Source organism: Manacus candei, unplaced genomic scaffold, assembly GCF_025592945.1.
Source record: "Manacus candei isolate 608988 ecotype Guabito, Panama unplaced genomic scaffold, ASM2559294v1 h1tg000056l, whole genome shotgun sequence".
NCBI lineage: Eukaryota > Metazoa > Chordata > Aves > Passeriformes > Pipridae > Manacus > Manacus candei.
The window spans coordinates 5,691,428-5,712,773 of record NW_026138104.1 but is presented as its reverse complement, the minus strand read 5'-3'; the positions used below and the strand labels follow the sequence as shown (position 1 = coordinate 5,712,773).

The 21,346-nt window shown below is 35.9% G+C and overlaps 1 protein-coding gene across 2 annotated transcripts in view; it reads right to left on the bottom strand.

The window, feature by feature from the left end:
* PLXDC2 (plexin domain containing 2) overlaps positions 1 to 21,346 on the bottom strand; it is a 254,160-nt gene that overhangs the window by 24,330 nt on the left and 208,484 nt on the right. For both annotated transcript variants that reach the window (XM_051802444.1, XM_051802445.1), the window contains exon 10: positions 2,536 to 2,596. In XM_051802444.1, coding sequence (XP_051658404.1) covers positions 2,536 to 2,596 — 61 coding nt within the window. The remainder of the gene's footprint in view (positions 1 to 2,535; positions 2,597 to 21,346) is intronic.

Genomic DNA, 21,346 nt, shown 5'->3' with positions numbered 1-21,346 from the left:
TCAATACAGGTGCCATAACATATGTTGAAAAGGATATGTGGGAATTAAACTGTAACTCTTCATAGTGGACAATGTGTAGTTAAGTGGAGCATTTAATTTGGCTTTGCATGGAGTTATCACAGAAGAACACACATATATGTGTAAAATGTGTGCATGTATTCAGCCTATAGATATTTATTTACTACAACAGAGCAAAACATTCACTATATGGCTATTAATTCTACATAATATTAAAATATCATGTATTATTTGTATCTATAATAATTATTATACAAAATATATTCTAAATATAAACTATAATAAATAATAATGAAGAAAATTATTGTAATATATTAGCACACTATAAATAATAGTCATCATCATCTAATAATTTAACTTATTTTCATGAGCAAATGTTTTGATACAAATCTTGAGTCTGTTTTTTGTTTTTGGTTTTTTTTTTTGTTTTTTTTTTAAATTTCTGGACATTTTTAAAATTCTGCAGATGTAATGAATAATTCCTTTTATGGATCACACAGTTTTGCAGGAAAATACACCCAATTAACCTGCAGCAAATACGGGAACTGCACTTAACTCCTGCTGTCCTCATTCATTTTCATAAGAAGTAGCATCCCGCAAAGCCTGTTCATTTTATTGAGATCTGACTGTCAAAACCCAGTGGGCCCTGTCTTTCTTTTAATATGCACAGGTACTTTATTATCCTTTGTTTTACCAAAAACAATATACTACATTAAAGAAAGGTATCAGTGCCTGCAGGATAACTATTCTTCAAATTTCTTTGTGTTTTTTCTTGAAAACTACTGGTAATTTCACTGATGCAATTAAATAAAAATTTAGCTCAAAATATATATTACAAATAAAGAAACCCTGTTATGAGAATCCCCGCTATTCATCCTCTTTAGTGAAGGCATCTAAAATTAACCATTGTATGTTAATTATTGATCCGTCATTGAACTCTAGCAGTCAGCTCAGGTGTAATTCTGAAGATGCTAAGTAAGCTGTTGCTTCTACTCCAGAGCCTGAAAGCTGGACAGTGAACTGCAATCAAATAGACCGAAATTTTGCAAATTAACTTATTAGTTTCTCAGATACACGAAGTGTATTGATAATTTCCTCTCAGATCTTGTACTGAACCTTGTACTGTAGCTGGACTGAAACGAGAAAGGAAAAGCAGAATGGGATGCTACTGTCCCGCAGAAAGCATTTTTTGGGTAACTTCATTTACAAGCACAACTGAGTCCTAGCTAATTATAATTGGATTAAAGCCATACAAAGGTCATGTACTATAATAACACACACTCCCACTAACTTTTGTCTTATGTTCTTGAAGAGGTTGTTCTTCACAGAAATTTTGTTCTTAAATCAGCAGATTACAAACTGCAAAGTTGAAGCTTCAAGGCTATGTAACAAGGCAGCAAGTAGGATGCAGTTATTTTGCAATTACAGTTATAAGAAAAAAATAATTCTTCCATTAGTTTGGATTTATGCCATCACTTCTCTTTGCTCCTACTGAGAATAAAACAGAATGTGCTTTTCTAACTAGACACTCGGGGCTTTGTTTTACCCTGAGTTTCACCTGACATTACACTTCAGAAGGCATATGTTGCTGAAACTCATGAGAAAATTTAGCCCCTTCAGCAAAAATTGAAAAATAACTGCTCTTTTTTTATGACCATCAGGACATTAAAAGTGTCACAAATTAATTTGTTCCTATTACCACAATCCCCAAATGAGAAATAAGAAAAATGAAAAAAACCCCAAACCAACTCCCAAACTAAAGGTCCTTATAAAGGGAGGACACTGGAAAAGAAACACCAGCAGTTTATTTATATATGTGTCTTGAAAATGAACTGCTCTGGTTTAGGAGTACCCCAAATAACTTTCAGAGGAGGTTTATAGTCCCTGTTTGACAGCCTGCCACTACCACAATCAGGTGTCTTTCTCATCCTCTCACTGCCTCCCCATGAAAGGAAATCCAAATGCCCTGTAGGTTGGTTGTGTGAGGGTTTTTTAAATTTTTTAAAAATTTTTATTTTATCTCTTTGAATTCATCTGTGTAATGTCTTCTGTACTAAATGATTTGACCAGATTTCATAATCAAAATACAATGCCAGTTTTGCACTCAAAATTACTCTCGTTTTTTGAGAGTTTCTTCCCCTTTCCCAGTAAATTCAGAGATCTAAAGGAAAATCAGCACAGGGACACTGTTTTGGAGTAGGTTTTTTTTTTCTCCTTTTTTTTTGTTTATTTTGTTTTGTTGTTTTTGTTGTTAATTTAATTTTTAAAAATTATTTAAAGTATTTTCTCAAGGATAAAAATTCAATTTATATCCATTTTATTCTACCAAATGGAGAGTGAAATTACTCAGCCTATTCTTCTTTATTATGTATTATAGCATTTCCCCTGAATAATAAAGATAATTATAGAATGTCTTTGGCCTTGAAACCATGCTTCATAATCTGAAGAATTTAATCAAAAGCATCATATCTATACAAGTTTCCTCTGATGGGCTGAGGATGTAAACTACTCACATACCTCTTCAGGGCAGCCACTGTCTACCCAATCTTGCCGGTGACGGTCAAATCCACTGGAGCATCTTTAAATGATGAAATACATAGAAGTTGTTCCGATGGAAATCGGAGGAAAATAAGAATAAGAAAGGAAGGGAGAGGAACAGAAGAGAGTGACAGAAAGAATAAGTAAATGATGTGATTTAAAATTCATATGATTTATGTCGTATCACTTTTATTCAAGATACTGTTTGTTACACTGAGTCACTCCTTTAATCCACTTTGAAAGGTACTTCAATGAATGAGGCTTTACTTTAAGTTTTTCAATCTATCTATAGCTTTTAAATAGGAGTATCTCCCTTCCACTGGCTAATTATTCTTAAGACTGCACTGACCCATAGCATTTTTAAGTTTGATGTCAACCATAGGGATGTAAATTGGTTTAATTATTTTTTGTCCAGAATTTGCCAGGAAAAATTAATCCCACAAAGGATGCAGTGAACCAGTCACTGTTTTTTCAGTCAAAGTGATCTGAGACATCAAAATACACATATACCAGTGTGATCAATGCTCACAGTTCCTCTGAACGCTCTTCATGACAAATAGAGAATACCATACAGCTGCTTCTACCTCTTCACTAGATGCAGAAAAATTAAATTGTGTGCACATTTCTTATCAAATTAGGTGGGTTTAATAACCTGTCTACAATATTCTTTCTCATTTGCAATATGTAACAAAGAAATTTTTAAGAAACTTGTAACACTTCAATATAATGACTCCCTTGGCAATCCCCATCTCACAAGAGTGTTATCAGTGGTTATAGAGTTAGGTTTTCCTAGACAACATCACAAACAGAAAGTATTATTAAAATGACAAGCAAATAACTAAAGAATGATATTCAACTTTGAAAAAGATTCTTCTCAGTTAGGGGGTATTTTATTTTGGAGGATTTGCTTTTTTTTTTTCCTGCATTCATTTCCTGCAGTATTTTGTTATGAGACAAGGTGATGCCATTGTACAACAAACAACTTTCTTGCTGTCATTTAATAAGACTAAACAAGGAAATAAGGCCACTGTTATGGTTAGCTATATTTAAGAGGTAATTTTTTGCTCAAAGAATTGAAAGATGAAAAGACATGCCAAGTACTACCCTACTTCAACCGAGGTAAACAAGTGCATTTAGAAGAATGGAACAGTGGAATTATTTTTACAGTAGGAGAGGATGTTACAAGAAGATGTAAACAATGTTAACAACACGCTTGGGTGAAGACACTTCCCCATACGGTTATTCTGAGGACAATATATAATGTCTTTGAGAAAAGTTTTTGAGAAAATGTTCATTTTCTTTGTTATACTTGCACTGATCCACATTCCACCATTCACAATATTACCAAAAAAAGTACCCCAATGCTAACAGGTATCAATTATCACACACTCTATAGCAACTGACTTCTCCAAAAACCTACAGCAGTAATGAAGAAAGATGTCCAAACAAGAAATGTGTTCCAAAGAAATAGAGATCTCCTTCTCAATGCATGAGGCACCCAGTATAGGCAGGACATGGACCTGCTGGAGCAGGTCCAGAAGAGGGCCACAAAGATGATCACAGGACTGGAGCAGCTCTCTTATGAAGACAGGCTGAGAGAATTGGGGTTGTTCAGCCTGGAGACGAGAAGTCTCTGGGAAAACCTTATAGCAGACTTTCAATACTTAAAGAGGGCTTGTAAAAAAGATAGAGAGATATCTTTTATTAAAGCCTGTAGTGACAGAACAAGGGGCAATGGTTTTAAATTGAAAGAGAATAGATTTATATTGGACATAAGGAAGAAATTTTTTTTCAGTGATGCTGGTGCATCACTAGAACAGGTTACCAAAAGAAGTTGTGAATGCCCCATTGGAAGTGTTCAAGGTCCATTTGGATGGTGCTTTTTGCAACCTTGCATTCAGTGCAAGATGCCCCTGCCCATGTCAGTGGGGCTGGACTGGATAATCTTTAAAGTTCCCTTCCAACCCAAAACATTCCATGAATAAAGGCCACTGCAAAAAGTGTTTTCTTGATGAAGAGTGAATCAGTGCTATTCTGGGAGCTGAGTGCTGCTTCTCCATTTCTGTGGTGTTCTGTCTCTGTGAATGTTTGAAAGAACCAGGAAAATCTTACTAAGCAAGAAGAAATGATGACATGACATTCCAGGTATGAATAGAACACATTTTTTTTAGACTCCTCTACTTTTCTCTGAAGTTTGAAGAACTTCATTAGGAACTTCTGTGTCCATTTCAAATCCAACTGTACTTAGAGCTAGTAAGGATTAACAAACTTTTATCCTAGATTTTATCTTGTATCTAAGTGGTTTCCAATTTAAGGCTCCAAAGATTAAATGAATAAAAATGTATCCCAGGTGCACTCATTTACAGTCCTTAAATATTTTCTGACAAACCACTGAATTATGATGGTGACTAACATTGCTGGGGTTAATTTCTTTTTCCTAGGCATTAACAAACTACCAAAGATTGAATGCAACATGTAAGGACTTGGAATGGCTCTTTCAAACATATGAGGCACTCTTGAGATGACTCTTTCTTAAAAAACATTACATTAAACCCTGAGCACTGTTTATTTAACATTTCCTACTGATGCACGGTGAGTCCAAACAATATTATCAGAAAGCAGCTCTATCAGGAATGAGATAGGCTCCAGGCAAACCTGTTTGTGAACTTCCTTTGAGGCATATATCATGAGATGTCAGCTGCAGCAGCAACTATTATTGCTGTACTGTTGATTTAGAACTCTGGAAACTGGCATTTCGGCGCACCACCCGCTTTACTGATTGCATTTTGTAGCATGGTGATAATTCCCTGTTTCCATTAAAACATTGGAGCAGATTTGATTAGCTATGCTGTTTATGCCATCTGTCAACACAGCTATTTTATAACAACTTCATTTTCAAGTGATGACCGAACTCAGCTCCTAGGAAAGCAATAATAAAGATGTTCTAGGAAATGAGAATAGGGACATTCATGAAATGTAAGGAATTTCAGGATTTGTGTGGAACGCTGGAGTACTGGTTCAGGGAGGAAAGAGAAAATTAATGTGTCTGCATGTGTAGCAAAGACAATTTGGCATAACTGATGCAGCTGAGTCTGAATAACAAGAAAGTTGTCAAAAGCCTTTCAGTGAACTGTATGTAGTCAGAAAGGAGTTGGAGATGCCGTCCTATCTACCAAATGCCATATACTGGTATTTGGCAGAGAATATTATAAAGATGTTTTCATGCAGTATATGACGGCTGCTTCTCTTTGAAGAGAGTTCAATAAGAATTAATAATAATGAATCAGATAACCTGTATACAGAAAATTCATCAAGGTTTATCATGTAAGGCTAAAAACATAACAGAAAATTATTGAGAAGGAAAGTGACAAAGTCTATACGGAAAAATCTTTTCACTAGGTTGAGTTGGTATAATACAATCAAGAGCATTAAAATGCACAACACTTGTCCTTTAAACCTATCATTCCCTATTTTTTTTTGGCTCTGTAGGAGCATGTAAAGAATGGATTCCTGGGACTGAAGGGCATTCCAGAAATCTGAAATGATTTTGTAAATACCATGTAATGATTTAGCTCAGTTAAAATGCTTATTGACTCAGCTAAATAAAAGGTTTATCCGGAAAATTAAAAAGACTTTCCTGCCTTTAACCATTAAAGAAGGACCATCACATTACGAAAAGATTAAAGCACTTGCTAGAATGTTTGCATTAATAGAAGAATTAGAACATTTTAAAGTGGAATTTCTTTTCAATTTGAAATAGGAAGCAAAATATAAATAAATAAATAAATGATATATTAAAAAACCTAAACTGGAGGTCATGAACTTTGTGTCTGTCCAACTGAAAAATAACCCTAATCATAAAGTGATTTTTGGAGGAAAAAAGATTTATCTTTGTGCTTGGTCTGGTTTTGCCTCTCTTTACCACAGAACTGGCTCCAATATTGTTCTTTCATCCTTCAAATATTACTTTCTTGTCACACTGTGCTGTCTGGGCAAAGATGAATTTTCGTGCCTTTATTATTTTCCACTTTCAGATGCAGAACTTTATCACAGCTTGAAGTGCTTATGAGGTTCTAGTGAAGTGTCACTGCAAGTGACTGTAGTATGCATTTGTAAGGTATTTGAATGGTATTTGTGCTTATCACCTAGTTCAATACACCCAATCATACATCTGAATTCAAGAATGTGTGTTCTCTGTATTTATCCTTTACTTAAACATTGCTTAATGAAACTGTACTTTAGAATAGGATGACAATTTGATTAGTCAGAAGATTTGCTCCCACTTTGCTGTTGTAGAGTAAGAATAGCTAAGATGACTAGCTTAAGAAAAGGATTTTAAACATATGGCACTACCAACAGCTTGTACTATTTTAATGTTTATGACAAATTTGAATATAATTACTAAGGCATAGTTAATAGTCAATGCAGCACTGAATTCCATCATTGTCTTAAGATTATGTACTTCTCAAAATTTAAAACATTCAGGTGATGATAAGGAGGATCAGAGTGGTATAAAGTCTAGCAGTCGATCTTCAACCTGACAAGGGTTCCACAATTTTATGGGATGGAAAGTTTGGAAAAATATAGCTACATGTTCTGTAATGTACTCCTGCAATATCATATAAACATAGAAGTGAACGATGTTAAAACCCGAGCTGTTATTTTACAGAAAAAGACTGAACATGAGTAAGCCTCAATATTTGTAACTCTGACACAACATTTGAATAGGCAGTAGGAAATAAGGACACCCATAGGGAATTCTTTCTGTTGAAAGAGGCTAAGAATAAAAGTGGGATAAAAGAAGTAAGTAGTTTTATTTCCAATTCAACTAGAAAGAAAAGAAAAAAATATGGTTAAAGGAAGACTTGGCAAAGTTCTGATTAAAGAAGAATAGGAGGATATTTTCTATAAATTTAATGTCAGTTACAACAATAAAGGAAACATGCTGAAAAGCAGATAAAGAATAAAAAATAAGCCTTTGCTAAAGGCTCTACTTTGAATAGCTAGAAGAAAAAAGAAAGTGTAAGAGGAACACCTTAGAGACAAATTTATGAGATTATGGTACCAGAATTTCCAAGAGAATTATCAGAAAATAGTATCAAATGCGTTCTCTGGAAAGGAAACACACTGAGATTAGTCTCCGATACTAGATTACATTCACTATTGCCTTTGACTTTCTGCATTTGTACCTGCATCAGGTGGGTATAAAGGGCTAATAGCAACAGAAGTTAGCAGGGAATTCTGATCCATTGGCATTGCTATCTGTTTTGCACACTAGTAGTTTCTCAGGGTTCAAGGCAGAGCTCTAAGTACTACTGGGTGTACTTATGCTTTGGTTAGTGATCGTAACTAGCACAATTAATCCCCTCTTTCTTACATTTACAAGGTTTACTGAATTCTTTTCTATCTTTGAATATTCAACTGATACTGACAAACTCAGAAGTATAGTTAGTGTCACATACCCATTGATTTTGTCTTGTTTTTAAAATAAAAATATGAAGGTCACCTTTGGAGAAAGTGTTTCCTTTTCCGCTTTAGAGATAAGGAAACAGAACATTAGAGATGTGAAAAAATCAGCTGAGATAACACAGAATTTGTAACAGAACCTAGAGTTAAGCCCAGATTTTCTGAAAACCAGATGAGCATACACTAATTCACAGGTCCTATGTTTTCCATAGTACTCCCAGACATATGAATTATAGAACTGGGAACAACAGTTAAAAACACCAAGCCTCAGGTGGCGTGCACCAAGGTACAGATCTCGTTCACACATTGGCCATGCTCCCCTTTTTATTCATATACTATCACTGGGATTTTGCTCCTTTATAAAAAAACACACTGATAACATTAATTCTGCAGTAATGTGGCCTCACCTTGAATATTGTGTGCAGTTTTGGTCACTCAATATAAGAAAGATGTTAAGCATTTAGAGAGTGTTTAAAGGAGGGCAACGAAGATGGTGAAGGACCTTGAGTGGAAGCTGTGTGAGGAATGACTGAGGTCTGTTCAGCCTGGAGAAGAGGAGACTGAGGGGAGACCTCACTGCAGTTACAACTTCTTTGTGAGGGGAGGAGGAGGGACAGGCACTGATCTCTTCTCTGTGGTGAATAGTGACAAAAACTGAGGGAATGGCCTGAAGTTGTGTCAGGGGAGGTTTAGGTTGAATATCAGAAAAAGGTTCGTCCCCCAGAGGGTGGTGGTCAGAGCACCAAGCCCGACAGGGTTCAAGTGTTTGGACAATACAAACACTTGGTGTGACTCTTGGGGGGGGTCCTGTGCAGGGCCAGGAATTGGACTTGATGATCCTTGTGGGTGCCTTCCAACTTGGCATAATCTATGATTCTGTGATTCTGTGAAGTAGGAGAGTCCTTGGGACAGGGTAAAAGTGGTCTGGTGCCTAGAGATGGTTTGAAATAGGCTGCTCAAATTTTTGTTATGACACATGAACCCCAGCAATCATACAATATATAACCTGGCTGATTCAGTACTAGGGGGCATCAGCATCTGAGCCTCTAGAAAGAGAAATTCAGCAATGTTTTAATTAAGCTAGGTTACTGCTCCTGTTATATCTCATTCAGAACTCTAAAAAGAGGAAGAATCTGAAGGAAGCAGGAGCAATGACAGAAAAAGGAGGCATACTATGCTACACTGACTTTACAAAAGGCAAAGTTTATATGCGACAAAGCAGGAGAGCATTCTGCAAAACAACATACACAGTTTTGAAACTGAATATTCATTCTGCATTTGTGGAAAGGAAGGGTGAATTAGGGCTAAGAAAAAAACCTATTGTAATGGCTCAGTTAACTCTTCAGATAGAGAGTAAAGAAGGGAAGGACATGAATCATCCTGTAACTGGTCGTGTTCAAAGAAACTTAAAGTTCAGAAAGTTTTTATTTCCCAGACTAGCATCCTAATTGCATCTAATTTTTTTATCTAAAAGTGAGTAAGATTTTGAAGTCAACATTGAGCAGGAACAGTCAGCAAAACCAAAGAATTACAGAACTATTGGGGCTTCTCAATTTCTTAATTAATTGTACATATTAATATAAGTTCTGATATCCAGTGGAAAATGTGGTTTTGTCAATGTTTTATAATAATGCAGATACTGGAAGAGTTAATAGACCTAAATGTAGGGAGAACTAAAGACATAGTGATGCATAAAAGACCTTAAGGAAGAACACAGATAAAACTTTACTTATTTCCCTGAAACTGGGAATATCTCCACATGGAGGTGTTACAGAGTCCTCACTCTTTAGGTGACTGGAAAGATTGAGAATATATGTATGCTATAAAGAATCTTCAGACTACATTGAGAAATTGAACAGTTTGCCTTAATAAGTTTTAATTTCAGATAATCCAAACTTTATGAAGAGACATAAATAAATTTTTTTGGCAACATTATATAGGAATGTCTGTAGCGATATGTAAAATTTAAAATATACTAACAAAAAGTAACTTTTCATATATGGCCCTTCCTTAAAGAGTGATATCTAGGAGGCTATGAAGCAAATATGATTTCAGCTATGCTCAAGTTATATTGAGGAGTACAACCATAAGAGGTTAGCACTTCTGGAAAGCAGTTAAGGCTATTGTGATCATTCTGTCTACAGTAGTACAACAAACATGGCTAGAAATGTTCCTCGGCACTGAAGGCTGTTGGCACAGAATGGCCTATGTCTGAACAAGCAAACTCTCTCAACCTTGAAAAGAAGGAGGCTGCATGTAAATTGCCAGCTGGGAGTAATCCTTGGAACAGTCAAACTCCTGCAACATTCCTGGGAACTGTTGTGGACAGTGCTCCTGGGTGTGGACTGAAATCACATCAGGAAACACCATAACTCTTTTAATGGTACACAAAATAGTTTTAAAATTCCCAGAAAGCTTCCCAGGCTGTGTTTAATTTGCAATACTATGTAAAAAATATGTGGTATGGGAAGATGAACTATATCTGTACTAGTGACTGGGGCTGCCATTCTGCATTATATTTCAATGAAACAGAAAAATCAGAAAAAAAGAAAATTAGATTAAGTGCAAAAAATTTACATTAAAAAAATCTCGATTGCTTCAATTAAAAAACCCCTTATTTTATTTATTTATCATTGTTTTATTTATTTCCCTTGTAATGAGAACAAAGGAAATTAAGACAGCACCAAAAAATTGGTGGAAGATGGATTTCTCCATGGTGATGCAGTGCGTTGGACGCTTATATGAAGGGAAAAAAAATAATGCTTCCAAAAAAGTGGATTAACATTCATCCTATAAAGTATCCTAGAGTCAGGTGTGATAGTTTGGGCTGTTTCCACATTTGTGTCCTGAATTTTGACATTTCCTGAAATGTTTTGTTCTCAGTTTCTGTTTCACCTTTTTTTTTTTTAAAAAAAACAACCACTTGGAATAAGGAAAGAAAGTTGCAGTTGAGGAAATTATTATCTACACCAACAATTTAGGTTACAATGGTTAGGTGGTATCTGGCTTCTGTAATATAGTCTCATAAGTTTTCAAATATTTAATAAAAGACATAGAGCAAGTAATTTCTCGGAACATAACATTTTCTGACAGTTTAGGAAGGAGTTGGGAACTACAAATTAAATTAATCTCAGACACGAAAGGGAAGAAATCTGATACCTTGTTCTTCACTAAATTAATGTTCTACTAAGAGGGCCTATTGGAAAAATGCACTTACTGCACAATTATTATTTTTGCTGATCCATTAATGAACTTTTTTCTGTGCCTGAACTTATCTGACAAATTCTCTTGAAGTCATTAAGCTTGGGTTGGTCAAATTTGAGCATTTTCTAATGCATCATTTTTGGGAAAGAAAAGAATTCCCAAGTTGTTCACCTGTTGTAAGCAGTAGAGTTGATTTATTTCAGTCCATTGGAAGAGAAGGTAAGACAAACTGCAAAATAGCAGCAACACTGCCCTATGTACAGTAATACATAAAAATATTGCAAAATGAGAAAATGAGAAACTATAGATAACAGAACTAACCTATTATAGTACTAACCTATCTTTTTTGATTCAGAATTCAGTTAGGACTAGAAAAACTAATTTGTTTAATCAGAAACAGCTTACCTAGATATTTGGCTCAAAAACTGAGAGAACTGCTGTTGTATGGCCTAGTTGCTCTCTTGAGAAACTTTTCTCTTTTCTTCTCCCTTAATTTCATATTAGATCTCTGATGGGTTTTTCTCTGCAAAGTAAAAACTTCTTATATCCTGCCATATTTGGTTTGAGTAGTGACCATGAACTATGTTACAATCTACTGTTTTAATTAGTGAGAGTCAGCTCACTTATAACTCTTCCAGTAGCATGGGAATAGTAGTTAGTGTAGAATAGTATAAAGAAATATACATGATAATCAACAGAGAGAAAGTTGGATAAAAAGATCAGTAGTTTAGCAAGTAAAGGTAATTCTTGCAAATTAGTGTTATTTAGGTTAAGGAAAGTTAGCAAATTTCAGAGGTGTGAAAAAGAGATAAGTTGGGACTTTACACCCACAAGAAATGGAAGAAATGGCCTGAGTGTCAGGAATATAATCTGAGCAAGGTAAAAATTATGCTGTAGACAAGATGATACATTATTATCTCATTGTTTTTTGTTATGATACATTATAGTGAGCAACCAAAGAGAAGTTTGAGACCCTGACTTCATTCCTCTGTCTTTGAACTTGCCCTCATAGAGTGGTGGTTTCTATCGGAAGACATCAAAACCTTCTAGAAGCTCTTTCTCTCAATTCAGATAAGGTAGATACAATTTTTGCCTTAGGTGGCAACTTCCCTCTCAGTGTTTTTTTAAGTAGTCTTTATTCATTTGTTTAAGTAACAATCCTATTTTTTCTATTCTCGTTTGTGTTCTGTATTCACCTAATCATCATCTATCTATATTTCCCATTTCACATTACATGTATATGGAAATTGACATCCTAACAATTTTGCATTATTATTTATTTATTATAGTGCTTTTAAGTATATTTCTTTTAATTTGTTATCAGCAAAGCCTGTTTTATTTGAAATGTGTCCCTTAAACTCTTTGGATTATACATTTAAAGCCTAATATTTACATTAGACCACCACTTGAGACATTTATTTGGGAATCAGACAGGCTATAATGCCTAGTATAGGAACTCTGTCTTGAGACAGCCTATCACACGACACAGAATGATGACCTGAAGCCTGAGTCAAGTTTCTTAAAATGTCTAGGATATGTATAAATTGCATCCTAAGGCACATGTCTGTGGAACCATTTCATGGACGAGTATTACTTTTCACTGATCAAATAGGAACATGTATGAATTCAAATTTAGCTATCAGTGTAAGAAATGAACAGATGAAAATGAAACCAAACACAAAAGAATTTAAGGCTGTGATGTAATTGAATGTAGTGTAGTTCTCTCAGAAAAAAAAAAAAATTTAATCCCAGAGGGAATGCTTCTCTAACAGAGCAGGGTAACACCCATTGTAATGGTTATCACACTCAGCATAAACAAACAATGTGGAATTAAGTCTGTCCTCAACTCTGTTGCAAATTGAAAGATTTATGGCCAGCACAGAAGCTACAGTTCTAGATAGAAATGGTTCATTAAAGACCGGGCTAGGTTTTGTCTTATTGTTCTAATGCAGCAAGTGAAGAATAAATAAACCACTACTAGTATGTAAAAAATTGCAAAAGAAATTTCTACAGAAAAGAGTTCTACTACCTACCTATTTTTCTAGTGTTTTACCGCTATGGTATCTTAGGTGCATCTGTGAATTTAAACATGGAAATTAAACACAGATACTCCGAAGAGGTCAATAACTAACCGATCCCAGTTCAGGGGTAGAAACTGGAATCTTTATTGAACACGCGCTTCGCAATATAAGGGACTTGGGGGCAGGACACATTAATGAGGAGGACAGGTTATGCTAACTAGGGGATGGATTATGCCAACTAGAGGATTACACAGTTTTCTCCTACAGTTACATGGTTGGTTAATATTTTCCCTTAGCTACAACCACGTGGGGGGAAAAGAACAAAGGGGTTTCTACATGGTCTGATAACATCATCACAAAGTCTTTCCATATCTTGCTGCAGGAGACAGGCCAATCAACATAGTTAAATATCGATAGGTCTTGTGAGGAAGTTCATCAGAGTAAGGAGTTTCTCCCAGCTCCTGCTGTCCATGGCCTGCTACATAATCCTTTTCTGCTGATATCCGAGTTTCGGATTGCTACATCACTCCAATCTTGTTTCCAAATTAATCAGGAAAAATAAGTATTCTCCAAGGTATATATAGCAGGTAGATGTCTTCTTTCCCTCCTCTCAATGAGATTTAGGTGCTTAACTCTCCTCTGTATCTTTGATAACTACTTTCTGCATTTAAAACAAAACACTTTAGGAATGTGATATATTTGACAGACTTATATGAAACAGACTTTGCATTAAGGTCATAGAAAAGTCCAGACAGTAGTCTATTCATATTAACTGTGATGTCTATATCTTGTCCAATTTGTGTTGCAAAATTGCACACCACAGAAACCTTCAGAGTGGATAATGAACAGAATTTCTAAGCTGCAGAAGAAACAGCAACATCTTCAGCAAAAGATGTTGCTATGAACATCTAGCTAGTGAAACCAACCTCAAATTTTGAAAAGCAAATGATATGGTAAGAAATAGCAATATACAACATGAGTAGTGTGAGTGATGTGGTTTGAATAAATCACTGTGTTTACATCTAGATTAAGAATCTTCAAAATGCTTCCCTGTCTTCAGGTACAGGATTTAAAAGAAAATATTTTAATAGAAATATTAGGATTTCAGAGTAATGAGCAATCTTCTGCTTATTTTCTAGAAATAACTTAGAGTTCTATAACCCAGCCTTGAACTTCTTAAAAATCTGCATCAGTTATGAGCATAACTGTAGTACTCATGTTGTTCTGAGTTATTTAGGGAAACAAAGCAAGGTATACATATGTAAAAGTAGTGACTAATGCTGCAGCTGTAAGAAAACTGGCTAGTTTCTGTATGAAAGCAGGATTCAAATTCAATCTGGTAGATATCAATCTGTTAATGTTAGGGTAAAGACAGTTTCAGGGAGCTGCTGAAAACATCAGTGAGTACACAGGAGAAGAATGTGTGGAGAAAAGAAACTTAAGGAATGAAGTCCATGAGTAAAAGTACAGGAAAAAGCTCAGGTGTTTGCCTTGAAAAAGTATTCCACATATTGCTCAGGCAATTTGAGTCATCTGTTTTGAACCATGCAAGGGGATGATTCTACTCTAGTGGGTCCTGCCCCATATCTGGTGAATCGGCTGGTCTTGCTCTGACTTGTGCTAAGCCCCCAAGAGCTACTTCATATTCACTTGGGTTCTGTTCAGAGACTGAGCTTTTTAGGCTTATTTGTATTAAACATAGGAATTATTCCAGACAATCTGTGCTCAAGGGGAATTCCAGACATTCCACAATAATTCCACAGACTCCAGCTACTAACAAATTCCAAACTTACCAAAAATGTAGAAAGGCTATTAATCTGCTATTTATTCATGTATGAATCTCAGTGAACAGCAAATTCCTCTGACTGCAAACTAACTTTCAATAAAAACATATTATGAGGTCAGGATTATGTATGTTCCTTAACAGTACTTTTCAATGTACTGTTATGTACAGTTTACATGTACATCTTTACTGTTATGCATTTTTAAGTGTACCTTCAGGCTCACTGAAGCTTACACTGTCTTCTAAACAGAACTGCCGTCACACTTGAGAATATCTATTACTATGTTCTTGTGAGGCATTTTTCATCAAACAATACCATCAATGCTTTGTTCATTAAACACTTTCGTGCCACTTTCTTTTCTTACTTTACTCCCATCAGGCTTGCCACGCATACAAAATTCTCAATTATTGAATGCTAATTTCCTAACAGTTTCTTGCAGTCCATGAGTGTAAATTAGCTTGTCAAATTAAGAGCAAGCAGCTTGGAAAGCATTTGAAGAAGCTGGGTGTGGAGTAATTTTTTTGCTCAGTAAGGTATAGATCTATTTATTATATCTTTCCTATCAGTAATGAATCAGGGGTGACAAATTTGCACATTCATTCTTGATACATTTGTTGCACTTGATTAAAAGAATCAATTGATGTTTCAACACAACTTTTAAAACAGAAGAAAAATATGTTGTATTTTAATCAGAGCAACTATGACAAATAGCCATAATTTCTGATTCTCGGGTTTGCAATATGATTGTTTCATAATCAGCAAAGAAACAACATACAGGTTAGAAAAAGAGTAGTGACATCACTTTTCATTTATCAGAGGGGAAATTTGACCTAATTCAACAACCCAACTGCTAAGACCCAGGTGTTAGGTGTAGCTGTGTTTCCATATAAAACCACTCCAGCATAAAGAACTGCAGTAGTGGAATATAGACAGGCAAAATCTGGGCATATTTCTTTTGCTTTTTTTTGAAGCAGTGGTATAATCAGCAAATTCATGAAGTAAGACACACTGATAGAATGCAACATATTTAACAGAATACACTATATTTTAAACCTCTAGCCCTTCTTAAGCATTTAAAATGAGATTTGCCTTGTCATTTGTATATGAAACTATTACATTGATTGGATTATATATGCTCCCTCTGGTGGTTTACTTAATCCATACAAATGCCTCATTTTTTTTTTTTAGTTTGTAATTCAATGGCTAAGATACTGTGGCCAATTTTGTAATAACAGCACACTACTGTCAGTTAGTGTTTGGATAAAAAAAAATGCTTGAGTATAAATCAGCAAGTCTTTCTGCCATCTTTTAGTTTGAAATAGCCCTAAAGCAATGGAACAAAGAAAATTAAAACCTCAAATGGTTAAAATGAGAAAGTATTTAAAAGTGAGCATTTTGAAAAAACCTAGTGGCCTTATGATGGAGTGATAACATCAGTGGACAAGGCAAGGTGTATGGATGTCACCTCTCTGGAATTCTGTAAGGTCTCTGACACAGTCCCCCACAACATCCTTCTTTCTAAATTGGAGAGATATGAGTTTGATGGGTGGATGGGTTAGTGGATCAGGAATTGCGTCTAGAAAGCAGTGGTCAAAGGATCAATGTCCCAGTGGTTTCAAGTGGTGTCCCTGAGGGGTTTGTACTGGGACCAGCGCTGTTTAATATCTTCATCAACAACATAGACAGGGGGATTGAGTTCACCCCCAGCAAGTCTGCAGATGACACCAAGCTGAGTGATGTGGTTTGCCTTTCCCTGCTTCTCTAGTGGAATCTACAACCTTCATTGTGGTGTCAGCTATCAAATAAAAGCTAAGGAAAATGTAGATTCCAAACAGTAAGGCATGTGTGGAGAAGGATCCTGTGTTTCTTATTAGGATTTAATTATTTTCTTTTGTAAATCAGGAGGTTTATGTAGTTAGAATGATAATGATATTTGTGGGTTTTTTTGTAATTCTGTATGAAAGATGCTTTGCTTAGCTGATAAATATTTAGATTACATAAAACTGTTATTTATACCGCAATATTTTAGTCAACACAGTTTTTACGAAAATAGGTCTTGTCAGCTGGGACATACAGAACAACAAACAAAAAACCTAACCCTTTTCCTCTTCCTAATATTAAAAATTTCCAGACGCAAACTCACATTTGAAAACTAACTAAACATGTCTCCAATTTCCTTCTAAAGGAAGGATAAACAAACAAGACATTTCAAACTTGCCCAGAAGTTCAGAAGAGAAGTAATAGGCATTCATTTTTTATCTCAATTACTATAAGGGCTCTATGGAAAACTGTCACTTCATACTGAAACATGTTTTCTTAAGAACTGCAGGTGGGTAAAGATTTTCCCTTCCCTGCTTTCCAGCTAATCAGCAAAGAATGCAAAACAACTTTTTTCTTTATTATCTGCTTAGATGGGAGTAGCGATCATAATAATAAAAGCTTAGAAGTGTCAAGACTTAAATCACACTATTGCTACTATTCCCAGACACGTTTCTGATTTTTCACTTTGCTCAGAACATGTTCCATAAAAAACAGCCATAACCTTTCCATTTATATAGCTAGTGCTGTTATTGTCACACAGAATTAAACACTGAAGTGAAATGTATCACGAATGGGATTCTATCACATTTTTTTTAGCTCAGGATTGGTTTAAGAGTATAAGAAGCTTTGGGAGCTATGCATACACGCATGGGCAAGATGATTGTTTCTAGAGTCCCTGGAGTGTCTTGGCTCATCACTACACACAGAAAGTCTTGGAATTTGTACAGTCTGTTTCAGGCCACCTCTCAAACAGGGGATTTATACTCTATTGGTCAATACCATAAACTGATATGATTTCAAACCAGATTATTCAATGCATATTCTGGAAAACAGAGACTTTTAAGGACAAGAGTGCATTTAAGCACTTAACATGAGCAAGATCTCTTTGTGAACTGGGACTCCCAAAGCCAAATCTCACTTCCCTTGCAGACCCAGGAAAGTCCCCAGAGAGGTTGCCTGGACAGCAGTGTCAGGAGTTAACCTTGACTCTCCAGGTAGCCAGTGCCTGAGGGTAGTGGAAGTGATCTGAGCTGGAGTCATGCAAGGAAGTTTCAGTGCTCAGGCTTACAGATCTGCACATCTTCAGGGGTGACTTGTTTTCAGAGGATCCATGTTCACCTACCTCCTATGCCTCTGGGGGTTCTCTGATCACTGAGAGACTTTTGTGTAAAGGGCAGTGTCAACCCTAATGAGTAAAGGAACTTCATGGGACCTGGATTTCACTGCTGAGTTCTGCTTAGACTCAGCTGAAGATCTTTCCTCAGACAAAATGTTTGAACCTTAGAGACCTTTTTGGTCTTAGATTCTTAAGTCCAGATTTTGGTGAAAAGATGCTCTCTTATTCTGCATAATTTCCCTTGAAAACCTAAGTAAGTCTGCCAAAAGAACCTCCTTGTAGATCTAGCTATTAGGGTTTTGGGTGCTCTTGACATAAGGCAGACAGGTTTGAGGATTAAAAATTTGAGTATAGGCACCACACCAAAACTGGTTGATGTTGCAAGGAGCAGGAGATATTTTTATCCTGCATTAATGAAGTAAAACATGAGACATTCAAAGCATGAGCCTCCAGCCTGCACAGATTGCAAGAATGGGCTCTTTGTCTGCTTATTTCTGAATGCACTGAAATATCAGCTTCATTTCACTGCTCAAATCTGAGACTTTCCTGAAGTTCATTAAAATAAACCCATCAATATCTAGAAAATATTTATTGGACAATTAACTTCAAATATTTCCAAGGGAACTCACTATTTCAGTATATGTGAGCAAATTTTACAAACTGAAACCATAAAATAACAGCAAGGTTTGTCTTAAAGCTTCCAAATACTTTCCTAGAACATTATATCTCTAAAATGCAAGCTATACCAAATGCCTAGAGTATACAGACATTTTCAGAAGCATAAATAGATGATATAAACAAATCTAACATTAATGAATTCTCCCAATTTTTACATGTCAGGAATTCAGAGATAACGAAGACTAAATGATCCAAGTTTCAGCCACAGGTGACTCTTATGGGGCAGATGCTAAAGCACTTCTGGCATTTTACAGACATAGATCCAGTGTTGCAGACATACCATCTTAGGTTCCATATTTGTAGTTGATCTCTTTTTGAACAGTTTTACTTATAAAACAATTATGAAATATACATAGTTAAAAAAAAATTAGCTCCTAGTGGGATGCTTCATCTGTTGAAGTCAAAAGAAAATGATGTGCCTTTGCTTTAGTTGTGATAAAATTGTATGACACACATCATGTTGGATTTCAGAGGGGATACTTTGATGACCCCTTATGAAAAGTCTAACGGTGATTTAAGCTTGTAGAGAGTGCAGGAATGGAGGATTGTGCCCAGAATTACATACAAAGTGAATCTGCCTCTCCAACCATTGCAGAGTTTGCACAGCAGCTGGGCTGAAGTTACAGGTAGGAAACAACCCACTGTTGCAGGATAAAGCTGTTTTCATTCCAACAGATTGCCCACATGGGGGAGAACAGTTATTCTGCAATCAATGTGCTGGTCAATTTTTCTTGTGCAGTTACAGGTTTTAAATAATTTTTTTTTTCTGAACAACTGTACTTTGCTATGTGAATGATTAAATATGTGGATTACATTTTATGCAAGGAAAAAAATACAACCAAGATGGTGCTCCTGATAGTAATGTTGTTCCATGTAATAATGTTGCTGGATAAATGGCATAATGAGTTCCTGAGAAAAAAAGATTTGTAGAATTAGTATAGAGTTTTGTTTCTCAATGGGTATGTGTTTGCTTGTAACCCACACAGAAGGCCGGCTGCTCTGGAAGATCTCACTTGAGAGCACCAAACTACTACTGCAGCACCACAGAAGGAATATCACTGCGTGTTCCAGCCATATCTGACCCTCATTACTGCCTCAGTCCCCACACTACCAAGCAGGCATTCTCCCTCTGCAGAAATCTGAGTACTAGATCAGTTGATAGATAATTGGTACTCTGAAAACCAGTCACTGACAGTTCAAAGCCTTCTTCAGGCTTTTGCAGCAAAGGCTAATTGGCTTCCCCACCCTGGGCTTTACCTACAACCAAGAGAGATAGTTTTGGTTCCTCACTTCCTGGACCAGCATGTCCAGTCAGCTTTGTAACCGAGAAGAGTTACTCCCACTTCAAAAAGCCCTACGAGCACCCACTTGAAAGTGTACAGTAAATATTAATTTTCTTTGTACTCCAGGCACTTCAGAAATGTCTAAATTAATACTTCATTTAATGCTGTGCCCTCGTTTTTTCAAGCTCATTTTATTCTACCGCAGCAGAGCAACATATATCATAACAGGAGATAAAAGTCTCTGTTGGTTTACAAGGATGGTGATTGAAGAGCAGTGACACACAGAAAAAGGTGGAGCATTATGGTGAAGGAATTCACAACTTTTCATCCTTTATGATTTTTAACTAGGGTATTAGATTTTCTTGTTGAGCAAATGCTTTTTAATCAGATGCAAAAAGAACATTTTAACACAGCAAATTTATTTTTGAAGGGAACAAAACCACAGTGTGGTACTGAAGCAAATGATTCTTAGTATTCTCCTGTGATCCAGACATCTCCACTGAGAATGGAATAAGATTTTTTTTATCTCCCTAAAATGAATAGGCACACTGAAAAACAGCAAGTTAAAAAAAGAGAAGCACTAGACTAGAAGGCAAGAGAGAGAATCCAGAACTAGAAGGGAGGAGAAAATTTTCAAAGCTGAGAAATGAACGAGTCCTCGTCACAACAATCCTGCAAATGTAACTAAATAAATGTTCAGTCTTCACATTTTGGAGAGCAGGTTGCCTCTTTTCACAAAATATGTAACCACTTAGTATTTTAGATCTGTTTGTCTCTAGAGCTGAAATAGTTAAAATAAACTGCTCATTTCAGAAGGCATGTTTCTGGAGGAAATAACAAGTTAAAAAATAAGGTGTAAAATCTTGTATAAGATTAAGAAGTACTGGGGACTGGACCACAGCCTCAGTGGTCAAGTCCCAGATGAACAAAGTCATGAACAAAGCACTCTGATCTCACAGCTGGCTCTGCTTTGCGTGGGAGGTTAGTCTAGATGACCTTTAGAGGATCCTTCTATTCTGAACTATTTTATGACTCTACACACCATTCTCCATTTGCTAAAAACTGACTGAATATTGTTCATCTTAATAGACACAAATTGGATGGTATGACTGTTTTAAAACTACTGAAATTCCCATACAGAGGCACATTCTTAGTTTGCTATTCTGGATCCATCCTCTTTTTAAGGAATCCTCTCTA